At 38.4% G+C, this 11,132-nt stretch overlaps 2 protein-coding genes across 2 annotated transcripts; both read right to left on the reverse strand.

Annotated features, from left to right (window-relative positions):
* Positions 1-772: 772 nt before the first annotated feature.
* LOC110062060 (uncharacterized) lies at positions 773-3,607 on the reverse strand. The gene is made up of 3 exons (XM_020768918.2): positions 3,255-3,607; positions 2,122-2,300; positions 773-1,492 (listed from the first exon to the last, which is right to left on the reverse strand). Exons 1-3 carry the CDS (start codon positions 3,565-3,567, stop codon positions 1,319-1,321), a joined length of 666 nt encoding a protein of 221 aa, XP_020624577.2. The 5' UTR covers positions 3,568-3,607; the 3' UTR covers positions 773-1,318.
* Positions 3,608-7,276: 3,669 nt separating this feature from the next.
* Positions 7,277-11,021, reverse strand: LOC110062070 (F-box/WD repeat-containing protein 5-like). The gene is made up of 3 exons (XM_020768931.2): positions 10,343-11,021; positions 9,389-10,172; positions 7,277-8,906 (listed from the first exon to the last, which is right to left on the reverse strand). The coding sequence occupies exons 1-3, from the start codon at positions 10,926-10,928 to the stop codon at positions 8,642-8,644; spliced, it is 1,635 nt and encodes a 544-aa protein (XP_020624590.1). The 5' UTR covers positions 10,929-11,021; the 3' UTR covers positions 7,277-8,641.
* Between the last annotated feature and the right edge of the window lie 111 nt (positions 11,022-11,132).

The following is an 11,132-nucleotide window of genomic DNA, read 5'->3' on the forward strand; positions in this document are numbered from 1 at the left end:
ACAAGCGAGCTTATAAAAAAATAAACAATTGAAATTGTATTAAGTGGTTTTGTTTATTTTCCCATTTAAATTTTACATTTGGCTTTGACGGCTTTCATCTAAAAAAAGTTGAAAATAATTCAATATGATTTTTGAACTGGCGCGCGGAAGAAAATTTAGTGGTGAACAATAAAGATAATAGAGTGTTTGTCTCGAAACTATCGGTCTGATAGTTGCCCCTTGGAAATTTGATGTTCTTAAAACTAGCATATCTGCCCTCGAAGCTTGGCTTCTCGGGCAAATATTTGTTTTAAGAACATCAAATTTCCGCGGGGCAACTATCAGCCGATAGTTTCTCGACAGAAACACTCTATTGTTTAATTAGAAGTCTCGGATTAGGGCATGCTAGGGCCACGAATTGATGTACTGGGTGTTACCAAACAATGTCCCGCTATCCTGTTTTCTGAGGTAACTGTACTGTAAGTCTTCCTTGTATTTTCACTGGAGGGAGGGTGGAGAAGATAGGAACTTTTGAGGGACCCAGTGACAAGCCACGCTCTTAATTAGTGCGCGAGGAACAGGCACGGTGGAATTTGTCCCTTGGGTCATAAGTTATCAAATTATAATTAATTACCTGACGTTCTATATTTGGATTGGTGAAATCGGGAACCGATCAGATTTTTGTCACAAATTTGCCATTAATGTCTTGAAAACCTTTGTCGCCTAGCAACAGCAGGTTAGTCAATACTAAATATGAAAGTTAAACCATGAAAAAGCACGAAATACCAAAAGGTGCGTTACTGCGAGTTTATTTCACTGAAGCGTTGATAAATCAAATAAATCTTTCGCCATCATTACTCAGTTAATCTAGTTCTTTATTTCGTATACAGTCTGCTATATTATGTCATTTCGTTTTGCAACCGACTATGAATAACGTAAAAGCTTACGTGCGATAGCGCGTTTTGTTTGAAAAACACTCTTGTAAAATGACCTTGCTGGGTTCATCTGAAAGCTGGAAATTCGGTGAACATGTTAAATGACACGGGCTGAGAAGTGACGGGACTTTTAAACTGACACCTGATATCTGTGATCAGAAAAAGTTAATGAAAACTGAGAAATGGGTTACATTACATATTTAACTGATAGCCAAAAAATTGCTGCAATTCTAACTCATGAGATTCCTGCGGCTAGCACCCCCATTTAGGCCCCTTGTATTAGTGTCTTTCTCTTATTAATGTTATAGTGTAAAATCAACCTAACTAAGAATTCTTTTCGTGACGTTATTTACTGTTCAAATGCGACAAACGGCAAGATACACCTAGGAGATACGCGTCTTCTCCTAAACGTTGTTACTAGAAACCAGGTTGCCTCCATCATTCCAAGCCTCAGTGTTTGCAGTCGGATGGCGCGCTTCACATGCCATTGCGGAAAGCGAACTAGCAAAGAAGTCCGGGTATTCTTGCTTGTTTTCCCTCCTCCATTTGATTCGCCGATTTTGAAACCAGATTTTGATCTGTTGCAGAAACGGAAATATAGACGTAATTTCAGTTTTACCTCATTAAAAATGAGACAAGATCACATAGGACGTATGAATCGAATACCTTGGCTTTTCTGTACATGTGCTGTGTACAGCTCCAGTATATCTAAAATGAACTTGTTACGCGACTAAGTTGCATTAGAACTCTACTTTAGAGGACCAGCTACTAACACCAATCCACGTGATTTCCCTCTTGTATTCTGGGGAGGGGGGGGGGGGTGGGGGGCAACTCTACAAAGTTCTATACGGGGAGGCTCCGTCCCGAGGTCCAGCCTCTTACCCTATTGCATAGTGCCTAATTAATGAAGTGATACAGCCAGAAGGTGCGTCCGTTCGAAATATTGTAATTAAAGGCTTTTTAAAATAACTAAATGACAGATTTCCCTACCCTTTTATATACCTCAACTTGTAAAATTCATACCCCTTTCGAGTGGAGCCTCCCCATATAGGCCATTATAGGGAGTACCCCCCGCCCCGGGCTTGTACTGGACCAGGCGGTGTCTCGAATGATCCCGAGGTTCACAGTCCCACAGGGAAAGATACAGTAAGTTCTAATTCACCTGACATTTCAAAAGGTGTAATAAGCAACAGAGTTAAAAATTCACCTGTGTTTCAGACAGATTCAAGGCTTCTGCTAGCTGCTGTCTTTCAGCGCCCACCATGTACTGCTGGTCAGCAAACTCTGACTCCAGTCGGCTCAACTGCTCGGACGTAAAGATGGTTCGCTTTCGACGTTTTCTCTTGTTGACAACACTGTAACGCTGTTGTCTTGAGTCATCCCTGACTATAAAGAAACATTGCAAGATAAGATGACTTCAAATTCAGTGTAAGTTTAATTGTGATACTTCCGTTTCTGGGCTTTATAATGTGCGTTAACCAATCAGACAACAGATAGACTAGGGAGTTATATTTTTAGCTGTGCAAAAGCAAAACAGCAGCGTTAGAAGTTAGCGCTCACCCGCTCTCCAATGCGAGTAAGAAAAGCCCGAATTAGAATGGCGAGTGCTATCAAAATTAAGTTTCCAACACTGAAAACGTTGCTAATTTTTAACTGGCTTTCGCGAGGTTTCCCACGCTCAGTCCTAGCGATTCACAGGTTTTTTTAAGGAAAATTATTACACTTATTAGACAATTATTACAATTGCTTCCATTTAAGTGTCTTTACCGTAATTAACAAATTCACGCATGTTTTGGGTTTTACAATGTCGTTGTAAATTGATTTATCTCTCATTGATGATTTTTATTTTACAGTTTTTCAGTGTTTAGTAACAATCATTACAAAACTGCTTCTGTATAAGCAACATTTATTGTGATTTACATTTGATTTTACAATGTAATTGGCCTATTTAGCATGCCTCGTTGATGAATTTGATTGTAATTTGCCTTTTTCTTTCTTTTAGGTTTTTTGACACTCCCATGACCGAGTATTTTTTTTTTTTTTTTTGCTGGTTTCTCATCAAAACATCTTTCTTTGTCAAGTTTTAATTCGGTGAGCAAAGCCTTTAAATCTTAGAGGTGAGTTTCTTTTAATTGCCTATTCAAAACTTTGTGATCTATCATTTCTTTAATTTTAGGTAAGAAAAACAAGGTTATCGAAAACTATCGGCTTGAAAGCCATCTATTATAGGTGCGTCTTGGAGAAATTAACTACAAAATGTTAAAATGTTTTACTGTAATTGCAAATCGCAAGAAATTAAACTCAAGGTTCTAATTTTTAAAGCTTATGTTTTCAACCTACCATTGTTGGAATTGATTTCTTCCCTGCCAGTTCTTGCACGTTGTGCGTGCGCTATATCAACTGTTGACGACTGAAAATGATGAGGCGAAAGTGATGTCATATTAAGCGACTCAGCCGGGAAGCCATATGACTCGGGCGAGCGCAGGGCCATGAGAGAATTCACCGGAAGTTCCATATGTGATTCTGGACACGGCTCCCCCGGGTACCTACAGCAAGGTCGCAACGGAACGCGCGGATTGCCTGGCAGAGTGCACAGGGGGCAGAAGACGTGAGCAGGATGGAAAGTTAAGCGATAACCTGCACTGTGGAACATCTTTTGCTGAATCTTTCACGCTAGCTGGCGATGAATCGGATGAGGGCAGTTTCCTTAGAAACCGTTCATCGATAGCAAGAATTCAGCGTGTAATTAGCTCGGTATTGCTTACATAATGAAGCAAAAACACAATAAAACAGTGCCTTTTATGGGATATGATGAGATTTCGCTTCTTTAAGTGTAATCATATATTTATTAGCTATCACGTAGTCTTGCACAGAACTAAATTTACCTTCACTGAAGATGGGCGCAGAGAAAAAAAAAGGGTGATTCTTAAAACAATCAAAGATCTCCTTAATAATTTTTTATTTGACGCATTTTGTATGCTATTATTTTTTAACATGTAAAGCTATATTTAACGCTCTCCGGATTAGCAATTGTCTTCATATAATCATATCTCCTTGACGTTCTAAATGTCAAGGGATTATTCCAAATGTGAACAGTACCTACATAATGAATTATAATTAGAGGAGGTGTGGAAAGACACGGGTTTCTCAGAACTGCAGCCATGTTTATTATTTCTACTTTTAAAAAACTACTCGGGTCTCAATAATAATAAATAATAAATTTCGCGATTCTTGTCAATCTCCTTTTAATTATAAGCACGAAATTAAACGCAGCAATAACGATGAAATATTCATTTTAAATGCCAGCTATATATAATGAACAATGAGTCACGAATTTTACACACAACTTTTCAGTCAAGGAAGAGACTTTTTAAAAACAAGTTGATGTTGATGTTTAAATTTTGGGCATCCTTTCTTCCTCTGGCCTCGCTTGTTTGAAACAAGAAAACTTTTAAAATAAGTATTTCGAGTATTCCATGGGGTTTTAATTAGATAATGCAGTTCATGATCACTCATAACAGAATCGCCAGCATAATAGCGTGGCCTAACTAAATATACGCGTCATTTAACATATGTTGAAAGTGAAAAAGAATTATGTGAAAAGAAACAATTAAACTGGCTCCTTTTTTCACAGCTCGTGCAGATGGCGGCCGTAACATCCTTTGTTGTAATTGTTTTAAAACTGAATAACCTTATTGATCCTTTTCTATTTCATTTTGTTTTATTTTATTTGTTTTTTTTTTTCTCGGTTGCTATAATACATGGTTCAAGTGTCAATCATTGTAAAGCGCTAATGAATTACTGGGAAACAGCGTTTTAAAAAACTGCACCGTCATTTTTCAGTTTTGAAACTTTAATACAGAGCTTTATATGGTTACCACTGTTTGACCAACGTTAACAAATAAAACAATGTATTTATTATTACTGTTTACTATTATTTTCATATTTACCGTACCAACTCACAGCTAGCCAATCACAAGCCGTGTCTACTATCCAAGTATTCTGCAACATGGCTGTGATATCATAGTCACTTGGACGAATTTAGGCACGGCAAATACCTTATCTTCCCTATTTGCTAGCAAATGTTTTTAAGCAAGCAACCGTGGTCCTGCTGGTATACATTGATCAATAATGATCTACTTACCATAGAAAAATATATAAGAATATATATATAAGAAGAATATAAAAAAGGGAAGACTGATTCAACGTAGAATATAGAGGACAGCTTTTAAAAGTTCATTTCACGTTGTACCGGTCTCTGCTTTTACACTTCGGTGGTATATCAGGTTCATTTAGTCCGGCTAGCCATGGGTATTTTGAATCCGGCAACTGATACCCGGAAAAATACGAACCATGGCGCGACCAGCTCAAACTGATAAGTCACCGAAGCGTACAAAAAGTACTATTAGGTCAGTATAAAGTGCCTTTCCATCGCGGCAATTAAAGTATTCGCGAAATCGCGAAATTAATTGCTGCAGCTGTAATTACTTACTAAAGGCAGCCTATTCCGTAGGTTGTGCAAGAAAGACTGTTACATGTATATTCTGTGACATGAAACCTGTTCATATTTCGGTTCGACTGTTTTTTAGCGAATTTCGAAGATGTTATTTACATTTCTTCAATTTCTTCTCATAGATATATATATTTTTAATCTAGAAATCGTTTTTGGTGGGGAATGGTATTTTTCCTTCCTTATAGAAATGTCCCATTCACGGAACATCATATTCTCGCCTATATAATGTTTCGTCCAGAAACTTTTAAGTGCACACTATCAATCGTCCCATCCACCTGACCAGTGTTTACTTTTGGGCCGCCATCAGGTCTCAGGGGGGAGGCTCCCTTTGACGGTTAAAATAAAAGCCGTTTGGGACGGTTGACGGTTAAATTTTAGGTCATTTGACGGTTGACGGTTAATGCTTTCGGAATGACGGGAGCTTTTCACACCTGGAATAAACGTTGGGGGCGTTTTTAAACTTAACAACGCGGACCCGATAATACGAGTAATACAAGGGCCACACGTTATACAAGTTGCGGTAGACTGCAAAACATTCGTTTCTCGGATACCGCAAACCACAGCTTGTAAGCCCTCTCGCTTATAAGCCCCTCCCGTTCTAGGCCCATCTACCTGTAAACAAACTATTGATTGCGATTTTAAACCCCCGGATAAACGCCCCCTAGTTTAAAGTGAAATGAATTCGATTTGTAGTGACGTTTCAAAGCTAAATTTAAAACAAGTTTTTAATTAAGCGGGTTTTTTTTTTTATTCCGCCTATAAGACCCTCCCCCTCCCCCCCTCCCCCCCCCCCACTGTGCCATATTTAAGCCTCTCCGTTTATAAGCCCATCCAAAGCCCCTTACGAAGTTGTATAAGCCCAGGGCAGTTTACGGCAGTCTCCACCCGATCTCCCGAGTACTAAAATCTCTTTCTAGCGGAGCTCCGGCGGAGAACCATACTCATAGGTACCCATGAATTGCTTTTCTCATGGTCACCATGGCTAGCGGTATTGCTCGTGGGCGCTTACTCATGACGATGACGACGGTGACAAAATCGCGCAAAATGGCGGCCATACTCCGGCTTATTGGTTGACCGAGACATGCAGCCTTGGTTTACAGTGTATAACTTTGATATTAGACATCCATGTTATGAGCAATTGATACCTGTTTAATCAAGGTATCCGCTGGCCAGTGTCACGTGACCATATCGCAGGGTCAAGTTTAGAGCTCATCGAAGTCACTTGTTTTTTTTTTAAGTTGACTGCTGCCCAGGTACTGGTTTTTCAATTGCATTGCAGGCTCAAGTACTTATTGTAATCAGAGCCAAGTTAATGCTAACCCTGGGTTAAAAGTTAATGGAAGTATAAATTTTTCTTGTATAAAAATGTTTATCACTGCTTATGTTTAGTGTAGTTTGAAATAAATATTCAAACTCAAAACAGAAGGCCAAACAATATAAACTGAAAACCTCACAGCAAAGTTACAAAACTCAAATGAAAATTCTTGCCTCTCCTGGGTTAGCTTAATCTGGCTTTGAACAACCTGGCCCAGGCTTTTAGGCTTGGCCAAATCTAAATATTAGCATTTTCTACTTTGTGTGCTTTACATTCTTTTAACAGTGTACGATACAATCAAAAATAATTATTATTGCCGTTAATATTGTGGGTTTAAACATTTGTGCAAGCCCACACAGAAATGATTTGCAATATCAACTATGAAATGGAAAAGGAATAAACAAATGGGGTTGTTGCACAGCAATTAAGAGGAAATCAGCTTTTGCTCTCTCCTTGTTTGACATTCGAAAAAGGCTTCTGGCATCACAAAAATGTAAATGTAGTTTACGAAGATCAGAGAAGATGCTGACAGCATTTAGGTTTAGTATTTTCATTTATTACTAACAATACATGTCATTTCAGGGTTTAAATACTCCCAAATATGTAAATTTTATATCTGCTGTTATTTATATAATCAATTTATCATTTCATCAATCATTCCCTATAAGTGCTATGTACTACTGCCTACTTCTTAGTGAATCGGTTTAAATAACAGCTAAAGCTCTGTACAACAAGACAAAATTTCTGTCTGCAACGGAGACAAACAGTATCTGTGCAATAGTTAAGTATTCATTAATTGCAATTAACCACTTGCATTTTATGGTCTTTCTTCTAATAGGTTCACACAACAGCAGCCTACTGGTACTCTAGAGGATTCTCAACTTTGAGAGGTGAAGAATGGCACCTAATACATCATTGGTATTGGGAACTTTTGATCCTGAATTAGAAAATTCAGAATCCTTTGTGAGGAGTCATGGAGTTTTGTTTCAGTCTGAAATCTTGCAAGTTTTGGTTTCTGAAGTTTAAATAAGGTTCTTGACCTCTCAGCAAGTCTCGGATCTTATTATTCATCACCCTTCTTTGGCCACTGTACATTATTGTTTCTCCAGCTAATTAATTAGCATATGTTAAATGCTCATTGGTACAAATTTTATTATCTCTATGAGTAATGTGAAATAAAGTCAAAAAACCAGCCTTAAATCAAAGGAAATCTCAAATTGTTTTGTCCTTGCATGTACCTGAACCTAAAAATCATCTGTTAAAATATTTATCATTCTCTCTAAAATGTATCTCTGAAAATATTAAACTGCCACAGGAATGGACATGCAATGTACAAGCAAGCAGAATTTTCTATTGTTACCAATGTTTTTAAATTACTGTATTACATAACTTGTCCTTCTTTCTCTCTAGATTTCCCCTACACTGCAATACAGTCCACCTCAATTTCTTTGAAGAATGCACTTACATGTTTGTAAAATGTAAGCAAACAACAGATGTGTATATGATCACTGAACCATCTGTCACAGTGACATGCATATGGCAATCCCCTTCTCTTTGTAAACTTTATTATGCGTAATTATACGGCATACATTACCCAAAGGCAAGTCAAAGAAATAGAAATGGCTTGAAGAGTGGGTACTAGGGAAGGAAAGCAGAAAGTTGAGAGAGGATCTGGGGAGTAATTCAATGTTTAATTTTATCCGCAGTGTTGTTATTGATCTTCTCCAAAACGTCCCAGCCCATCCAAGCATTTGATTTCTTTTGGTCTCTTGAGGGAGATCATACCTTAGAACCATAATGACCTAAAAAAGCTATCTAAGAGCCTTGTACCATGGAGGATATTTTTTGAAAGTGCAACATCAATCTTTTGTAGTCTAACATGTAAGATATTTCCAATAATCACACAGTTGTTTCTCTGTAAATTCCTTCATCAACAAAGCTAACTTCACCACATTGTCTTCCCACGTTTGACTGGTGATTTAATTTAGACAGCTGTCTCGATCTCCACACTCGAATGGTGTGATCATCGCTAGCACTAACCAACATCTCTTCATTGACAGGGTTAAATGCCACGCAATTTACTACATCACTGTGTCCCTTTAGAGTGGCCAGCTTGGCTCCAAAGTGTCTGTCCCAAACATGGGTGCAATGATCCTCAGCTCCACTAGTCAGAGATAATAAATAGAATTATTGCCAATATGACATAGCAAAAGCAATTAAATAAATAAATAATGGAAAATCACTTGCCACAAATGACCTGCTTCTTTAGAAAACAAAACGATAGGTAAGTTTCACTTCAAATCTTTATAGGATTGTAAGATGCATGGATGAGTAGTTAAGGTACCAGACTTAGCAGACTTAAAATCCTGAGATCGCAGATTCAAGTGTCATTCAGACCACTTAGCTGGTGGCATTCTCAGTAGTCCACAGTTCTACATGTACATGTATCTTTGAGAGGTCCTGTAGGACATGACTGTAAGCTTAAGGTTTCTGTTTCCGAGGAATTGTACCAAGCATACGCCTTTTCTACATTGAACATTGAGACACAAATGTTTTTTTTTGATTTGTCACACCAATTCATTTTCTTTCACATGTAGAATTTTCTGCACAGCATATATAGGATAACTACTGCTTGTCTGAACTTACCTTGCAACCAGATTGTCCGCAACATTCAGAAAAATAAAGAAACAGCCATCATTAGGAGTGTATGCCTTATGGCCGACATGAACACCAACAAGTTTGTATGTGGTCAAACTGTACACTTGCAATGATATATCTTTGGAGATTTCTGGAGGAAGCTGGCAGTAGCCAATTTGACCATCTTGCTTCTCCCACTGGCGACAATTCACATAGAGATACTCGTGGTCAGGCGATAAGCTCATTCCAATTATGTGTGCGTTGGTTTCAATGCAGTGGTTTGGTTTGGAAGAGAAGGACTGGTATTCACTTGAACACATTTCAGTATCTTCCTCCTGTCCATTGTGGGAGGAGTTTTTCCTTGCACCTTTGTGATTTTTGCTGGTGCCATTTGTGTGTCTTAACCACTTGAAAACTATTTGATGAGGGACATAAGTCATTGTGCCATGAGTAAAAATTAGACAAATCTGATCGTCTTGTTCACGAATAGCAGAGGCATAGGTGCGTTGTAAACCGCCACTTGGTCTTGCGACAAGAACAGTCCGTACTGAGCTAGAATTACGGTTAACAACACGTGTTAGGTTTATCTGATTTTCTGGCAATTCATCAACACAATTTGCCCAAAGTTCTGAGACTGATGACCCATCATTTTCAGATTCCAGAAATTCAAATGTTCCTGATATGTAACACCTCTCAGTCAACCATGCTCCAAACACATCATAGGGTTCATTGTTAATCCCATGAACCAATCCAATGACAGACGATCCCTGAAGCTCACATATAAAAATTTCACCTGGTAAAAATATACACAAAAGAAAAAATAAATTATGATAATAATGGTAATAGAAAATAAATCATGCATAGAAAATAATTAAACGAACAAATAACCAAACAAACTACAAGCAAAACAAAACAAAATAATTACAAATAAGCTTCAATATTTATTCTAATCCATTCACTCACCTCTAAAGCTGAACTGTCGCAACTTGTTTACCCCTGATACGAGAAGCAAAGTGTCGCTTGCATTGAACTCACAGAACTGAACGTACTCCCAATTATACTCTTGGAAATTGATCTTCTGGGCAATACCAACACGATTACAGTTACTCACACGCCACAGAATCACACTGCAATCTTTGGAGCTTGAGGCGAAAAGTTGGCCATCATGAGAAAACGCAACATGAAGGACTTCATCGGTGTGTTCCTCAAGTACTTGACTTTCCACAAAAGGAGTCTTAGAGTGAATCCTTTGAAACTCTGCCAACCAAGAAGTGGATGAATTGGGAAGCTTAACCTTATTCATACCAGGATTTAAAGTTCCTTGAAGTAAGAATTTCCACAGCATTTCATCTTTGGACAGGCGATGCCAGTTTCGGCAGACTTCACCGGCAAGTAACACTTCCTTCGGGGAAAGAAAGCAAAAGATATGCAAAAGAAGGTTATCTGGGAGTTCGGTCCAAACAGATTTCGCCGATGATTCGTCCAACAGCTCTAACAAAGTTCCTGGACCTCCGGTACCTTTTTGAGTTTCGTCTGCAATGAGAGACATTGTTTTTAAAATGCTGCTTCACTGTAATGACGCTAGTTAATTTTCTGCCCGGAAAAAATGCTAGTCTTCCGCGCCGCCATCTTTCTGCATGAACTTAGTAGCCGCGCAAAAAAGTCTAAACATAACCTCACCCACCCGGCCCTCAAGTTAAAGTTTGCAGACTGGACTAATGCATCCTCGTCCCCAGGGTCTTCTCCCGAGGAG

The sequence above is a fragment of the Orbicella faveolata genome, unplaced genomic scaffold, assembly GCF_042242905.1.
Source record: "Orbicella faveolata isolate gen_17 unplaced genomic scaffold, um_ofav_v1 contig_36, whole genome shotgun sequence".
NCBI classification, from domain to species: Eukaryota; Metazoa; Cnidaria; class Anthozoa; order Scleractinia; family Merulinidae; genus Orbicella; species Orbicella faveolata.